Genomic DNA, 17,586 nt, shown 5'->3' with positions numbered 1-17,586 from the left:
TAATTGTGGTTCAGAATTTGTCGCAGACCTTTCTTGATAACCTTTCCATCAGTTTTGTTAATGTATACTGGTCATCGTTGCCATTTCTGATGAGACCTCCAGAAACTCCCAAATTAGTATTCTTCAAGCAGTTTGCCACAAACCCCGTTTGTAAGAAATTATATTACCATCGAAAAACTCTAAGAATTGCACACTTTACACTGTCATTCATTAGATTCCAAATAATTGAGAAACAAAACCCAACCCTACAGCTGAGAACTATTGGTGGCAGGATCTGAAAGCAAGGAGAATATTAAATTACATAAATAAAGTGGCTAAGTGTTATAAGGAGATGGTTGGACGAGAACTCTTTCCAAAGGGAATTGATACCATCTTCAGTTTGTAAGCTTTCTTGATGAGTATTCAAGTAATAATGCTTTTCCTTTCTCACAGATATGTCTCCAAGGACTGCAGCTCAGCAATCTAAGGAGATGCAAACACTTCGACACAAGCTAGAAGACAGTAGCCGATGGAACGCATCCTTGCAGTCACGCCTGGATGAGATGAGACAGAGGGTTGGAGGAGTCGGTAGAGACCTAGACACGGATCAAACCTCGGGTAACGATGATCAGACGTCTTCCCCGTCACAGACCAGTGATTCAGGACAGGCATCTAGACAGACAGTCCCGGAGCTCCAGCGAGAAGTTGCAAGGTTGAAGACACAGCTTCAGGGTTCTGAGCAGAGAAGGATGTCTCTGGAGGATGCCCTAGATCGGCAAGACGTTGAGAGCCTTCGTAGCATCCCTGGTCAAGAGGAGGACTCACCGTCGGTCACTCAGGCGAATGCCTACCAGAAGAGGATTCAAGAGTTGGAGAGAATGCTGGCAGAGAGCGAGCAGCAGAAGCAGTCTGCTAAGCAACAGTTGGAAGCTTCTTTGCTGAATCAGTCCAGAGGGGAGGAGGAAGAAGGACCAGTGGTTGCCATCTTGAAGCAACAGCTGGACCAAGCCAAGACGTTACTCAGAGAGAAGGATCATCAGCTGCAGCAGAAGGAGCAACAGAATCAGACATTGAGGCATCATCTGGGTATTGGGCCTGACTCTCCTATCCATCCAGGTCGGAGCATGTTGGCTACCCTACATCAAGAAAACTCAAGGCTGCATCAGGATGGTCAGGATCTGGTGGAGAAGAACCAAGCGTTGGCTCGTCAACTGCAGTCACTGCAGTCACATTTCAACCAGCTTCAACAGGTCAACTCTGCTCTGCAGCATCAATTGGAGAATCCCCCGGACACCAGGTCTTCACAAGAAGACCATTTGGTTCCTGTCCTGAAAAACCAACTGGATCAAGCAAAAGCACTGATCCAAGAAAAGGACCGGCAGAACCAAATCATGAGAGAGATTCTAAGAATCAGTCCAGACACTCCTGTCGAGGAAGGCAAGGAATTCATTGATAAATTGCAAAAACGGAACCAGCACTTGAAGTCCAAGTTAAACCAGGCCCTCCAAGGGATAGAAAATATGAGAGCCGAGCTGGAGTCGGTCAGTAGGGAGCTTGAACATTTGAAGCAAGCCACTCCTAGGAGCATCAACCCAGAGATCAGCAGACTCCAGAAACAACTACGAAATGCACAGAATCTAAATGAACTCCTGAAGAAGCATATAGATTTGAACAGCTCCCAGGATTCTGATCAGCCGCAATTCAATCCGGAGCTGATTGTAGACATGGCCAAGGAGATTGAACGACTCCAGGATCAGCTGAAAGAAGCTCAAGACAAGCTCCAAGATGCTGGGCAGACACAATTAGACAAGGGGAGGAGTATCATGAAGGCTTCCTCTAGTGATATCAGTGCTCTCAAAGCCTTACGGCAGGAGCTTCAGCGATCACAGACAGAGCTTGATGAGTTGAAACGTAAATATCGGACACTGCAAGTCAAGCTCCAGGCCACAGAGGGGACAGTACATCACCAAGCCGACCGCATCAACCGTTATCGTAGAGAGATGCATAATGCTGGCTTGGCCCCACCATCAACTCCTAAAAGAGTCCACAGTGACTCCAATCTCTTACACAGCAGTACTTCCTTAGTCAGTCCACGTAGGATGTCAGGTATTAGCCTTGGGATGTTTGAAGCGAGTGAGAGTTCCACATCAAGTCCTTGTCCATCAGAGAGAGGTGGTCTAGATGAGGTATCATTCAGTGAATTTGGGAATACAAACAATGTGGATGACCTCAAAGAGCAAATCGCTCTGCTGAAAAACCAAGTTGACCGTTACAAGCGCATCATAAGGCACCTCCAGAGGCGACTTCGGAGTGAGGAACGCTCGCGGAGTCCCAACCGAGCACCAAGTCCAATGAGCGAGAGCAGCTCCAGTGGGTGGTTTGAACTCACGGCCAACCAGGACGCCTTTGAGCGACTCAAGCAGGAGGTGGAAAACCTGCAAGCGCAGCTCCAGGAAACGCACGATGCCAACGGGACTCTGAAGAACATGAACAACCAGCTGCAAGAGCAGCTGCAGGTTATTGATGCCGCGACAGCTTCTAGAGGGCGCTGTATCAGCGATGAGATGTTGAGAACGCAAGGAGAAGAGACGGAGCTTCTCAAGAAGCAGTTACATGACTCCCAAGGGGTGTGCGAATCGCTGAAGTCCATGTTGAATGAGGCCGTGACTGCAATGGAGGAAGTGATGGATAAACATGGGAAGGATTCTGAGAAGGGTAGCGACATCTCGCCGAGCAAGATCAACCGTGTCCAGTATAAGATGCAGAAGAGTAGAGACCTGGCAGAGAAGCTCAATAGAGTGCTAGAAGGTTGGTTGAAAAGACATATCGTTGCTTCTTCATACACATGCATGAAAAGAAGTCTAGATTTTGTTAAAGTTTTTATGGGGATAAGGATGGCTACATTTTGAAACGCCTAAATTGAGGCTTCTTTGTAACTCTACACTGGAATTTTCAGTTGGGCCTCTCTTGGCAAAGTAAATGTGTGTTACCTCCTCTATCCCTCACTATATATAAGTTTAAAAAGTACAACTCTATTTGTACAATGATTAGATGAAAAAGTATGGCCATTATAAGAAATATTTGGAAATATTTAGACAGATTTATTGCAGCTATTTATTAGTTGTGATGAATGGGAGCTTTGCAGTAACACCATGTGAATGGTATCTGTTTTGAGTTATGTCTTCTGAGAAGAACCAGTAGGTTTAACTTGACGTTTCGATCAGCATGCTCTGTTCGTCATCAGGAGACTGTGGGACTCTTGCTGGGACTGCCGATCTCTTCGTCGTAGGGTCCAATGGGACCTCTATACCCAAGGACCCCGACCAATCCACATAGTTCCTTCTCATTAGTTTGGCCTGTAGGTCCCCAGTACCCTGGGCACTCTGCACCCCTTGATGTCCATCCTAGCTGTACCCAGTCTAGCTGTACACACCCAGTCCACTTCAGCATCCTACCTGGCAACTTAGCATCCTGTTCTGGAATGTCCTGCCTTAACGGTCCACTGAACTTAGCATCCACTACTTAAACTACTACACCAGTAAGAGTCCGGCAGTCTTCTGATGACGAACAGAGCATACTGTTTGAAACGTCGAGTTAAATCAACTGGTTCTTCTCAAAGCCACATAACTCCAAAGAAATATCATTCACATGGTGTTACCACAATCCTCCCATTCATTGTTCATGTCCACCCTGCAAACCTTTAAGTCTCATTTATTTATTAGTTGTTTTTTGTTAATTACAGAACCTATTCAAGGTTCAAAGGTGTCCTTCGTTGATGTCGGCACAAGACCACTTTATCTTGACAGGTAATCATCAAAGTTTTTAAATTACTTTTCTGATTTCAACTGGGGGTCAGGATGATAGTTTGGCCTGATTTTCTCAGGTCAAAGAGTATTTGTGTAAATATGTAATCACTCCACAAATTTCATTTATTTGTGTGACTTTGTTTTCCTGGACAGCCTTGAGGCCAAAGACAAAGAAATCTCTCGCCTGAAGAAAGAGTTGAAAGATCGGAAGCAACTGAACCACAAATTACGAGATCTACTGACGGACAACCAGAGAGTGGCAGAGGAAACAAGAGAAGATCTGCAGAGGTATCTGTTCATTTTATTCCTTTCCTGATCCTTTAAAATCCACCAACAGCGGATTTTCCGACACATCACACAATGGCATAACTCCATCTTACGCCACATTTTGTTGAAAACTTGTGCAAAATTTCACATCAGGACATACTTCATGAAAGATTCACAAGTCTTTGTGTTATTATAGGACGTATGAAATAAATTACGTCGTAACCTACATGGTCATTTTATTACTTCCTAATCGTGATTGTTGTGGAGCCCAACTTATCAAGGTAGACGCAAATAAATCACCGCTTCTTTTGTGAAGTGAATGCAGTGCTATTTTACCTGTGGCACGATTCCGAGAGTTGCCGCCTAATTCTGGGGAATGTCGGACAGAACTTTCCAAATGGCGGGATCGAGGTGATGCAGCGACTGTTTTTGTGACTGAGATTGAGTCATACAAAAAAAGATGTTGTCAAAACTGTGAATGCATCTAGAGGGTTCATCAACTGGTTAACAGTAGCCTTTAGTCAAGTCCCATGCGCTTTATCCGGACACGTGACGCACCCGGATGCTGGCACGTAAAAAGACTAGAACGAGTGGCAAAGCCGCAAGGGCCTTTACCATCTCGTGAAGAGCGCTTATGTTTTTCTTTACATTTGTCTATCGATTTGGTAGACAAAAGTTCATGCATAATGCATGACATGTTGTAAATGCATGCGCGTCTTGTTTCTTTAGAACACGTGTGGTGCGCGCTCAAGGGCGCGCGCGTGTCATCACCTCAAAATGGCTTGTTCGTGGTGATTGGTTCATATATATCTGCATACATGCATGATTCATATTACTTGAAAAAAATGAATAATGATTAGCTCCACGAGATAGTAAAGGCACTCGTGGCTTTGCCACTCGACTGGTCTAGACACGCGGGTAGACACGCGCGCCTCGACTAAAGGCTAGGTTAACAGTGGTTTTAATTCTGAGGGATTAGGAGGTCCTGGGGAGCTCACTACAGACTTGCTCACTCTGGTGTTTGTATTGCCCATGAGATATTAACATTGCAAGATGTGGAAGGGGTTGCAAAAGATGTAGGAAATCCACTTTGGGCAAATATTGAAGTGAACTGGAGAGTGCGATAGAGCGAGGGTACATGTAAGATCAGGGTTTTTCTTAAATTCCTGGTGAGTTTTGGCTAGACATATCATCTGGGGCCTAGCTAAGGGCCATCTGCTCAGCACAAAAATTTGCTTAGCACAAAAAAAGTCTGGCTTATAAAAGCAGGTTACCAGCCAAAACTCCACTTGATGTATATTGCTAATGATTAGCATCCAGCTGTTGTTTGCTTAGCATGAAAATTTTCTTGGCTGATAACCTGCTTCTATATAAGCAAGACTTTTTTGTGCTAAGCAAATTTTTGTGCTTAGCAGCGCCGTGAAATTGGGCCCTGTTTGAAGCTTAATTCTACTTTGATAATATGTGGTATTTAGACTAGACGTTGTTGCACGAGCAAACATATAAAACTGAAAAACGTTTAAAAAATATTTTGACAGGTTATCAAAAGAGGTCGAAGAGAAGAACGAGAAGATTTCTGAGCTTCACAGTCAACTGCGAGACTCCATCAGAGCCTCTGCTCAAAGAGCGCCCCCTAGCGACACGCAGCATCCCACGGAGGTACCAGGTGCAAGACGCAGCGGTCCCAGACAGGGCCTGTTTGAGTTTGACGAGGGCGACGTTGACTTCCCCGATTTCGGACAGCCGAGCGGTTCCCGGGAGCGTGAGACGCGGGGTTCGGCAGCCGGCCAATCAGAACCAATCTCATCAACTCAGAGAACCCCCACAGTCTCTCGAACCGTCGCGGCGTCAACGCAAACCTCGACCTATCCACCAGTCAGCCTTGAAGACACCACATCAGAGCTCGCGCGGATGCGATCTAAACTCCGCGACGTGGAGAGGCTCAACTCGGCCCTTCGAGCCGAGCTGGAGATTTACAAGTCGGTGATAAGTGACGGCGACATTGGGAAGGGTACAGGACGAGGAGATGGCAAGCAGGATCCAAACGACATCTTGAAGGAGCATCTGGAAGAGTTGAGACAGCTCAGGAAGAAACTGGAGGAGTCGATCAGAGTGAATGATCGACTGAGAGAGCAGCTAGAAGCAAGGCTGGCTGGCATGGGACAACAAGGTAAGACATTCGACAAGAATTCGAGGAAATTTGTTGAATATAGGAAGGTGTAGCCAAGCCACGGTTACTTTTAAAAGGACTTTATGCCCCTTGAGGGTTTGATGTTCCAGTGGTTCCTTGCACAGTGGAAGATTTGGGAGGATTCAGGGAGGTTCCTGGTAAATATGGCAATGATGTCATAGTCATACATGTACATAGTATTTCAAATAATGAATGTTTATGAGTGCAATGGTAAGAATAATTTCACGAGGTGACATTTGGAATGTTCCATTCCACGAGGCGAACATTGCATCTGTCACCGGATGAAAGTATTCTTTCCATTGCTTGAATGTGAAACTTTCATTATTTGTTTCATACAACACCTGAATAAATCCTTGTCAACTGATTGGTCAGAGCTGCCAAAAGTGTGGCCGTGCAATAGAAGCTCTATTTACCGTGGAATAGAACTTCTATTTTTGCAGTGTGGGCTGTGGGCTGGGACGAACAATTCAGTGACAAGTGATCAACGACTGACCAATCAGATAACGGGGATCTATTCAGGCATTATGTAATATATCGTAAATGAGTTCTGAAATTTGTTTGAACAGTACCCTTAATCTTAAAATATTTAAAGCTACAGTCCATCATTTGTAATTTGTGCATTTTGTTCGTTTGAAGCAACAAAAGAGTTCAAAATCTAATGAAGGATACTGAGCAACTTACCTGATGAAGTTTCAGCTAAGCTTCAGCTGTACATTCCGAGAAAAACAGCATTCTAAGATCTCAATTTCAAATCAAAAGTTACTGAATCATGTTTTGAATTGTTTTGAATTGCAGCTATACGCGACGTCGCGCACTGATCCGACGAATTACAACAACCGCGCGCGCGTGTGCGTCGTTCCAATACTTGTGCGGGCTGCGCACAAGTCACCGTTGGAAATGCCTTCTTTCGTTGATTACTTCAAAATGACAACTTGCCAGAAAGAATAATTTCACAGGGAGTTTAGTTCCCTTACTATCTTTCAACCCAGTTTGTTTTTCAACAATAATCATGATAATTACGCCAGTTACTTTTCGGATGGCTGCAAATGATGGACTATAGCTTTAATAGAATATATGCAAAACATTGAAGAGGTTTGCGAATACCAGTATGCCGTGTGGTTATCTCTCAAGGGGATTTAGTTTTAGTCAGTATGCTAATGACTGTCATCAGGATTACATAATGTCTGCTATATGATGCTCTCTACATGTATTTTAACATTTGAATTGTACAACATTTTGCAAACGTTACAAACTAAACTACCAAATTATTATGAAGCACCTTACTTGACTGTAAGTGAATAATAGTCTCAAGCATCCTGTGAAATCATGGCACATGGTGTGCTGTCATTTTCAAGAAAAGTGAAATTTTTGTATGAATTGGTCGGCTGACCATCGTTGGGAAAAAGCTGACTTTTTTTTCAAATACTGTTCTCAACTCACAAAATATTCTTTGGAACTGCAACACCCATCGGGACTGGAAAATTCCTGAAAAAAACCCTTTTCCACTGTGAGATGGAATTTCAATCAGTAGTTTGGCCTGAACATTCTACCGTATTTTGCAGGTAAGCATGTGATTGTGACTTTGATTGTTATAAGAAAAAATAAGCACTGAATTGTGTTTGGTATTTCAGAAGGCGTAACCATCGTTCACCTAGAACAAACAAACATAGAGCTCACAGAACGAAACAACTCACTGAAGATGAAGTTAACTGAGAAGGAACGTACCATTAGAGACTTGAGGGGTGAGCTCCAGAGGGCCGCCTCACTCAGGGTTGAGCTGGACGAGAAGGACCGTACCATTCAGGACCTGAGGGGTGACCTGCAGCAGGCGAACTCACTGAAAGTTGAGCTCACGGAGAAGGACGCTACCATTCTCGATCTGAGGGACGAGTTGCGACGGGCTAGTACACTGAGGTCGCAGTTGTCAGAGAAAGACCGTACCATTCAGGACTTGAGGGGTGAACTCAATCAAGTTCGATCCTCAAGAGTTGACGATACTGAGAAAGACCGTACCATTAGAGAGCTGAGGGGTGATCTGAAGTTAGCCAAAAGAGAAGCACAAAGGTGATTCTAAATAATAGGGCTGTTCATTTTTGAAAAATGTGGTACTCGATTAGGCCGTGCAAAATTGCGTTCGACCGAATATTCAAATATTCCAAACTCGCCTATTAAGTTCTACACGCCCCAGCTGCAACTGCCTGCTGTGCCCAGTAGTCTAAAGCCCGGCTCATACTCGGCGCGAAAGCGCATTGGTGACGTCATGGCAAGTATTCGCGCTGCGAATTCGTAAAAGTTGGAACACATTTCAACTCGGGCAAATTTCGCAGCGAACATTTCTTGACTTTAAATTCGCTTCGCGTTCGCATTCGTGCCGAGTATGAACTGGGCTTAAAGTTGCATGGAAAGCACGCCTGTTAATGTTTTTGTGGGCCGCTGGATTGTTTTGCAGTCAAGGGTTTTAACATACTGGATAGGAACAATGAACTGCTGTTGACAAAAAAAGTTCCAGCTTACAAAAAAGGGGCATCTGACAATAAACCGCCTAACAATACGATTAAAATAACATAACAGTCATGTATGCATGCGTAGATTTTTTTTTTTTCTTCGAATATCCAAACTGGCAAAAAGCTCTTTGAATATTCGGTCAATGATTCATATATTCGGTATATTCTGAACAGCCCTAGTACATGTTCATGACCTAAAGTTTTTCCTTATTTTCGTATTTTGGCTGAAAACAAGATTTAAGGACCTCATATGACAAACTCGTGTGGATGTGATTAGTTCAGTTGGAAATGATTTTTCTTCAAAGTTACATGTACATGTAGCTTGCTTTTGGCAGAATAATGTACAGGATGTTGGCTTCTTACCCATTTGTACATGTGTACTAAAGTTTTTAGTAAAGCTTGTTTTATTTGCAATTGCGAATACAAATGAATTTCTTGGCCCAAGACAATTGTGACAAACACACTGATGTTGAAGTATCATCTTGTATTAATTTCCGTAAATTTATACCGTGGCATTTGCATGTAATATTGTCTGTGTTTTAGCTTTTACACGACGGTTGAGTCACACCCAGCTTCATTGGAAGCCTGATGTCAATATATTAGTAAATGACTATCAATTAAAGGTATAGTCCATCTTTTGTAATTTGTGCATTTTGTTCGTTTGAAGCAACAAAAGTGCTCAAAATCTAAAGAAGGTTGCTGAACAACTAACCTGATGAAGTTTCAGCTCAACTTCAGCTGTATATTCCAAGAAAAACAGCATGCTAGTGTCTCGATTTCAAATCAAAAGTTGCTGAGTCGTGTTTTGAATAGGGCCTGAATTCAGCGTCCGATACACGTTCTCACTGAGCCGATTGCAGCTACGCAGTGTCACGCACCGATCCAACGAATTATAAAATAATAACAAAGCGAAATGCTAATTTAAATTTCGTACGGTGCGTCTTAAGAAGCAACGTTGGAAAGGCCTTCTTTTGTTGATTTATTCAAAATGACAGCTTGCCAGAAAGAAAAATTTCACAGGTAGTTTAGTCCCCTTACTATCTTTCAACCGAGAATGTTTTTCAACAATAATTACGCCAGTTACTTTGCGGATAGCTGCAAATGATGGACTGTAGCTTTAACTGTTTTTAATCATTGGTCATTGTTACTCACAGACACCAAGCTGAGAATCAACGGCTGAGAGACCAGATAGAGGAGAACACTCACCTAGCCGAGTCACTGAGATTTGAGTTGAGTGTCTACGAGCACTTACATACCAAAGGTGAGAACTCACTGTTGCAAAGTGCAAGGCGAATCATTTAAGTTCCTCCCCCACGCTCTTGACCAGAGAAATGTTTCCCCCTATTTGTCCTGATTTTTGAAATTGTATGTTTTAACCCTAACCGAACTCAACCCATCAAAGCCCAACAGCAGGTGTTGTTGAAATCTGTTAGAATGGGTACAGTACCCCTAAACTGATGGTCTTTTACATTGGGTTTGGCATACCTCCAGAAACTAAGTTTAACAGCATGTGTGTGTACGATTTCCCATGTGGGTGTTGGAATTTGCGAGGTTGGGTGCGGTTCCTTGTAAATTATGCTAGGGAGTTAGAGTTAATGTGATGGGAAAAAAAACATTTTATTTTGTGACACTGGAAAAGTGTTAAGACCAGCCAGCTGGTCTTTATCCGACTGTTTAAAACCGGCCACGTGACGGGCTCTCAACCAATAAGAATGGGTAAACTGTCTTAAGTATTTATGAATAATCTTCAAACGATTTGTGCTTTTGAGCAGATGATTCCAGTAGGACTAGTCTGGGAGGCGCAAGTCCTAGACTCCCCTCCATGAAGGACCAGACCACTGGGCTGGATCTGTCGGATCTCCTCAAGGAGATGAGACATCTACGCATCCAACTCGAGCGCAGTATCGACACCAACAACGCCTTGAGGCTAAGACTAGAAGAAATGATGAAGACCACGTCACCCAAAGACCCTCACAAGACATCCCTGACAACTGTCACCATGACGACTGTATCCGAGAGAGACTCGTGGACTCTGGCGGACGGCGTTGGCAGGACGCAGGCTGGGAGGACTTTCACTCCGAGGCAGTTATTCAATGGTAGGATGCATTTTGTGTTCTTAAGCAAGATACTTTACTACAATCTAGGAGATGCAGTTTGAGTTTTTGCCTGTAAACAAGTCGGTAAAAAGTAAACTGGCTTTTAAGTATTCCTACTTTCCCTATTTTTTTCTAGTTTGTTGTCCCACAACTCCAAAAAATGAAATTTCATTGAATATTTTTCATAACAGTGTTACACACTGTCATATGTGAGTCACACAATGAAGGGCTTGGGCACAGGAGTACTGCAACTGTACTTGCAAGAGCTTAGTTGAGGATGGAGCACAAGTGTTGTGAGTACAAAACATTCCAAATGAGGCTTACATGTATGAAGCCATGAACATCTGTGAGTATCAACAAAATCTACCCCTGAAAGCCCGCAAAAGTCCTACTTTTATACTGATTTTGTCCTCCAAAGTCCTGGTTTTGTTCCGTTTTGTTCTGTTTTGTTTTTGTTTTTCAAAAATTTTGATTCTACTGTAAGTTCTCCTACTTTTTCACCTGGGTCTGCTCGACACCTAGTCTATGCAATAGACCACGGCGAATCTATTATGCGCGAACAGATTTGCTGATTAATTAGGCAAGACCCCGTCTCTTGACTTCCTAGATTTTGACCAATCAGCAGGCGCTTTCTATAGGTCTATCGGGTCTTCGGTCATTCACCCGTTGCGCGTCTTAGACATGGAGTTTAAAAAAAAAACATGTCACGGCGCGCAGCGCTCGGAATGATGTTACGCGAATGCGCTCCAGTTGTTGTTGTATTACAAAACGCTGCATTCGAATTGACCAATCACGGCGGGCGTATCATGTTACACGAATGCGCTCCCGGCTGTTGTTGTATTATAAAACACTGCATTCGAATTGACCAATCACAGCGTTAGTCCTGATTTTGGGATGAAATGACGTCACGATTTAGTAAAGTCGACTCCGATTGGCTGGTGCGCGGCTTTCATAAATCTGCATGCTTTGACATATCAGACGTTAGACAGGAGATGGCTCCGTGGATAACGGGTGATACTCAGACTACTTGACACCAAGCACACAGAATAACAATTGGGACAATAGAACCCACAACTTTAGAAAGCTATCTGCCCCATAAAGACAGTCTCCTGACGATGGGCAGAGCAAAAAGTTCAGTTCCCCGGTTCTTTTCAGAACTTCACAAACTCACAAAAGAGATCTGTTACATACTGCAGCCATAAACCTAACCTTAAATAAAGATTGTACGACAGTTTATCTCAGGAAAGTATAGTGGAACATCTACCCAATAAGCCACATTGACCAAGTTGAATGACTCAAGACCCTGACGTTTGTTTCCATTGCAGGTGATGCTTCCAGGCGTCATGTAGCCTGTCAGACATCATTGTCAAGCCAGGCTACCTCTCCCCTGTACCCAACTGACGGCATGCTACAAGATGAGGAATATTACTCAATACCAGGTCGGTACTCTAAAGAATCACGGAAAACATGGACAAGTAAAGTAGCACTTAAAATGGCCAACAATTGGAATAAAAGTTTGCATAATAGCTTTCCTGGCTAGAACAACTTCATCGGATACAATGGAGAGGGGCATCATCATACAAGGTTTATGTACATGCACAGTCTAAACGGAAAGTTGGTGACCAGTCAGTAGTGTTAGTGTGACAAAAAGCCACGATCCCTATCCAAGAGAGGGCGCGTTTTTCCCTCTTTTGAGAGCTCCGTGGACAGGGACACAGCGCGCGCGTACTGTACTATACTGGTTCGGGCACAAAGTACGCACGACTTCCTGAGTGTGCAAAAGCTATAGCAACTGCGTCTTCGCGTGAGCGTCAGGCATCGTCGGCGCGCAAATACATTCGAATTCAACTTGCAATGGTCTCCGAGACTAATCTCCGTCTCCAATAACTTTGGAGACATTCGAAATACGCAGTGGATGGATCGGGAACCAGTCTAGATCACCCCAACTCTCCTTTTCTGGCCGTTGATGGGGTACTTGTGCACGGAGCGGATAGACTAAAAACGTAATGATGCACGTTTTGTTTACAAGTGCGCTTTCCTATGAGAGCCAGGTTGGACGCATCATAGGAAAGCGCACATGTAAACAAAGTGTGACGTCATTATGTTTTAGTTTTATTAAGCCCTCTTTTAATACAGTCCAGTCTATGAAGAATCTTTTGTTCTGCAGTTTCACTGTCTTCCCTTGATTTGAATCCATCTGTTGGAGTACTTCTCTAAATTGGCTTTATAGTGGCTGGCCTGGTACATGTAGAATGAAATGTTCAGCAACAGGTTGCTTATACATGCAAACTGTTATTCATAGTGCTACCTTAATACTTTTCCATGTGTTTCTGCCTGATTAACACGACTCCACCACTTAAGTTCAGTTTGTCAAGGACGGAAAACATGGAATACATTCAAAATGTGACAGTGAACATGGTACAGGTTTGGGGCATTGCGCTATATTTTAATCGCTGAAAATTGTGTGAACTGTGAGCATGTCTTGTAAACCTTACTTTACCAGTTAGTTTTATAAGATGGAATTTTGCGTCGGGGTGATATAAATCAAATTAGGTTTTGCCCTTCACCAACGTTTTTAAACACTGTATACTCAGTGTGTTACCTCCCGAGTGAAAGTTGGAAAAAATCACTCGGCTGGGACTCGAACCCACGACCTCCTGCTTTCTAGTGTAGATGTCTTACCACTCGACCACCGAGCTAACGGGATCGGTTGGCCGGTTCGAATCTGTTGTACATAGCAGCGGGTACCGCATAAACTATTATAAGATGGAATTTTGCGTCAGGGTGATATAAATCAAATTAGGTTTTGCCCTTCACCGACGTTTTTCTTTTCCCTTCATTTAGTTTTAGTTGACAACATGCAATATTTGTCAAAATGGGAAGCCAGCCTCGTGTAAAAAACTTCAACTGGTCAACAACCCCAAATTTCTCATACCCTGTAAAGGCATGTAGGATCATTTTGCATAACTTTGCATTTATCCTAAAAGTAACCTACCAAATTGTGATCAAAAAAGCTCACTTGGAGTCAAGATCGTACTGGTACAAAACACCCCGTGAAATTATTCCATCTGGCTTGCAATCATTTAGAAGAAGTCAACAGATGTATTCCAACGATTAGTCAATTGACTGATTTTTGGAAATAAAGAGTGCTGTTTAAGAAATCAAAGAGTGCTGTTTAAGAAATTGTGTTTCGTGATCCAAAGGTTGTCTGGTTGTGCATGGTTTATCACTGTTTTCTCGAAAAGTGTAATATCCACTGAGCTGAAACTTCATCAGGTTACATGTAGGTTTTGAACAATGTTATTGGAAACGAACAATATGCATGAAATGCAAATGACCTTACCGGTATATGCCTTTAATGGGAATTTACATCATTGGCTTTTGCTGTAATTTTCAGAAATGAACTATTTGAGGGGTTAGTATAAAAGATGAAATATTGTTTAAGTGACATGTTTGAAGTTTTGTGTTTGAAAATGCTTGGAAAACCATGGAAAACAAAAATTGTTTAAGTAGTCTGGTTCCCTGACTCCACTAAAGATAAAATAGATCAATTTATAGATGTCGGAAAATTGTAAGGTAAGGGAACCAGGCTAGCTGGCCTGCACCCATTCATGAACATGGAACCAATAGCAAACAAAATTTGGACTGAAAAAATTGTAAATTTGGAGCAGTAGTTGAAAAATGGTTAGGTTTGTCCAACGGTGTTCAGTCGACCACCGTTGGAAATGTATACAAAAATACCGTTTTCTTGAAAATGACTTGACACCAGGTGCCATAATTTTACAGGATGCTTTAGACAGTCATTTACCAACATTCTAGTAGGGTATTTCGTAAAAACTTGGTAGTTTTATTTTTTGATGTTTGCAAATGTTGTATATTCCCTTTAAGCCTCTGGGTGTGTGGATGCCAGTGCCTTTTTTCAATACATGTATCTCCACAATGCTGCAGAGTTGTCTGCCCAATGCAACAAGGTCCAACAGACCTGTTGCATGTAGTTGTGGCTGGCAGGGGTAGGGTATAAGTAGCAAATACTTGGCTTTGTGCACTGACATATTATATTGCCTGCAGTTTAGCATGTTTTTTTTTGCGTGATTTTTCTGAAGATACCCATTGAGCGAATCAAAGTTTACAACAAATATGGCCCTTGTTGCATTTGCAGGTGTTGCACCTTTACGAAATCACCATACCAACTCGGCCTCTGACAAGACTAGCCAACACTACGGCGAAACCACTCGATCAGACGAGGGCAGCGAGGGCGACATTCACGTCATTGGCACAGTGCCAACCTACGAGACGCTGCGCGAGAACCTCCACGACGGGAGAATCATCGTCAATCTGATCGAGACGCGACTGACAGAGATGATCAGGTCCCATCCAGAGGTGAAATCTTGTAGACCAAATCTGAGGCTTTGTTTTTTAATCCCAACTCCCTAGGCACTTTTGCTAGGATGCAACTTCAATCCTGCAAAATCCTCAAACTGCTTCCATGTAAAAACTGCATACAGCCTCAATCCTGCAAAATCCTCCGTTGTTTCTTGAATGTGGTCCTTTGAGGGGTGACCACTGCCTCAATCCTGCAAAATCCTCCAGCAATCACTGTCAATATGTTGAGGTAGAGCCAGTGACATCCCGGAGCAGTGCGGAGGATTTCAAGTATAATGTACGCCTAAATTTATGCACGGCTGAGCATCAACAGCACAAGGTCCGGCCTAAGACCTTGACACAGTGCATCCTTTAAATTCAGCCACACATTTTTGCCATATAGCCTCAATCCTGCAAAATCCTCCATTTTGCAAAGAGCATTTTGGAGGGTTTTGGAAGTTCAGGGTTAATGAATGTCTTTTTTTGTTATAAAGACCATCACAGTCAAGGGCTGAATTACAGGGGAATAAATTGAAAGCAATTTGTTAAAATGTAAAGCCAGAAAGTTTAAAACAGGAGTTAAAGTAGTTCCAAAGACGAATAATCAAACTTAGCACTGAACAGGAAAAAAATATTTTTTTTTTTTATCCTGGATATTTCCAGATCCCATTTTGTCCAAATACAAGATTCTTAACCCTAATCAAAACCCCAAATACTCTGGACAATACGTCTTGTTTCTCAAATTTACTTCCCACTGCGCCAGATTTTTTGGGTTTTGCTACGATGAAGTTGCTGTTTTGATGTTTCGTTCATGATTCGGTACATTATAGTCAGGTACCGATATTTTCATGAGCTGCATATTATGTATGTTGGCTTCATTTTTTTGTACACTAAAATCCCTAAACTGTGGAATGCCTAAAGTAACATAGCAGCAACAGTTGAAAGGCCATTTTAAATGTGGGAAATTCCATAATTCGAATGTACAGTCAGACAATTTAGTGAGCTGCTGTTGGAAAAGTGAACGTGATACATCACTAATAATGTGACATCTAATGAGTTGAAAACAATTACAGACCAAACTAAGGTACCAATAACTTAAACGACCCTGTAGATGTACACCATGTGGTCGGACGTACATGTACGTTGGATTTTACAGAATTGCCCATGTTAAAAAGTGCACTAACACACAAATTAAATCAAAAAGGAGTGTCTCATCAGTGTAATACAGTCAGTTTAAAATCTCTGTCATGGACAATTTAAATTACCATTGCTTATGTAGATTTGCGTTCAATGTTCTCCTTGACACAGTCCACCAAAGATCTGCAAGCCCTGTCCAAGGAGGTTCACAACCTGAAATCTCACCTGGATCGGTGCAATCACCAGCTGGCGCGGTTCTGGAAGGGACATCTACCCCAGGGGGACCAGGTAGCCAGGCTGAGGCGACGACTCAAAGCCCAGGATGATCTGATGAAGGAGGCCCTCCAGAGGCTGTCCACGTCCAATCGACTCAAGGAGGACATGGAGTTGGCTCTGATCCAACAATGTGAGTGCCAAGCCGCCACACTGGTCTCAATGACTTGTCTCTGCGTATTTGCATGGTTCTGTACTTAAGGGCAGTCTCAGGTCCACCTGCGATTGGCTTGTGCCTTGACGGAACCGTTGGCATCAAGCTGAAAATAGGGGCGTAGCAAGATCATTTTTATTGGGGGGGGGGAGAATTTCTTGAATAGGGCACTCGAACATCCCTGCTGAAATGTAGCCACGTTTTTTTCTCCGGACTCTTGGCCTCCTTAAAATTAAATAGTGGGGGGGGGGGTACCATTTTAAGATGGGGGCACTGTCCAAAACAGACAATTATGAACACTAATGGACAATGAATGGCGCTGTTCATGGCGACACATGCGCGAAATGTGAAAATAAAAAGGCACTCATAATGGCCGCTGCCACAAAAAAGCAAAACTGAGAATTCTCGTGGAATTACACGAGAACAAGTTGTCAGAACTTTTACCTTTAAAACTTAAACATCATTAGTCTAAATTATTTAAAGTAAAGTTATATTTATTCCCTTTTTTCTTGTATAGTATCCCAGACACATGACGTATTGCGACAAGCAAGGGGAAATTTAGAGGTAAGATGTTTTCCTTGTACGTTATATGAAGTTTGAGAACGTTGTGTAACATTTGTAGATTTTTGTGACATTTGTATGTATGTCTATGGGGCTCACTTAATTTAACGGAATTATTGATAACGTACGCTGTGTGTTTCAGAGTATTCAGATGTTCTTTGGCGTGATATTTTAAAGAAGAAATAATGATAGGTTATGGACACCACACCATGTTATACCACATTCTGTCAATATATCAAGGGATTTTTTTGCGCCA

At 42.8% G+C, this 17,586-nt stretch overlaps 1 protein-coding gene across 2 annotated transcripts in view; it reads left to right on the top strand.

The window, feature by feature from the left end:
- The window catches only part of LOC119720030 (myomegalin-like), a 72,360-nt gene that overhangs the window by 52,244 nt on the left and 2,530 nt on the right, over positions 1-17,586 (top strand). For both annotated transcript variants that reach the window (XM_038189535.1, XM_038189534.1), the window contains 11 exons: positions 433-2,787; positions 3,722-3,785; positions 3,939-4,073; positions 5,591-6,222; positions 7,875-8,307; positions 9,902-10,008; positions 10,520-10,843; positions 12,169-12,282; positions 15,003-15,223; positions 16,514-16,748; positions 17,287-17,333. In XM_038189535.1, the coding sequence (XP_038045463.1) occupies positions 433-2,787; positions 3,722-3,785; positions 3,939-4,073; positions 5,591-6,222; positions 7,875-8,307; positions 9,902-10,008; positions 10,520-10,843; positions 12,169-12,282; positions 15,003-15,223; positions 16,514-16,748; positions 17,287-17,333 (4,667 nt within the window). The remainder of the gene's footprint in view (positions 1-432; positions 2,788-3,721; positions 3,786-3,938; positions 4,074-5,590; positions 6,223-7,874; positions 8,308-9,901; positions 10,009-10,519; positions 10,844-12,168; positions 12,283-15,002; positions 15,224-16,513; positions 16,749-17,286; positions 17,334-17,586) is intronic.

This window comes from Patiria miniata, unplaced genomic scaffold, assembly GCF_015706575.1.
Source record: "Patiria miniata isolate m_02_andy unplaced genomic scaffold, ASM1570657v1 HiC_scaffold_9, whole genome shotgun sequence".
Taxonomy (NCBI): domain Eukaryota; kingdom Metazoa; phylum Echinodermata; class Asteroidea; order Valvatida; family Asterinidae; genus Patiria; species Patiria miniata.
Note: the sequence above shows the minus strand (reverse complement) of the source record. Positions and strands in the feature narration are given on the sequence as shown.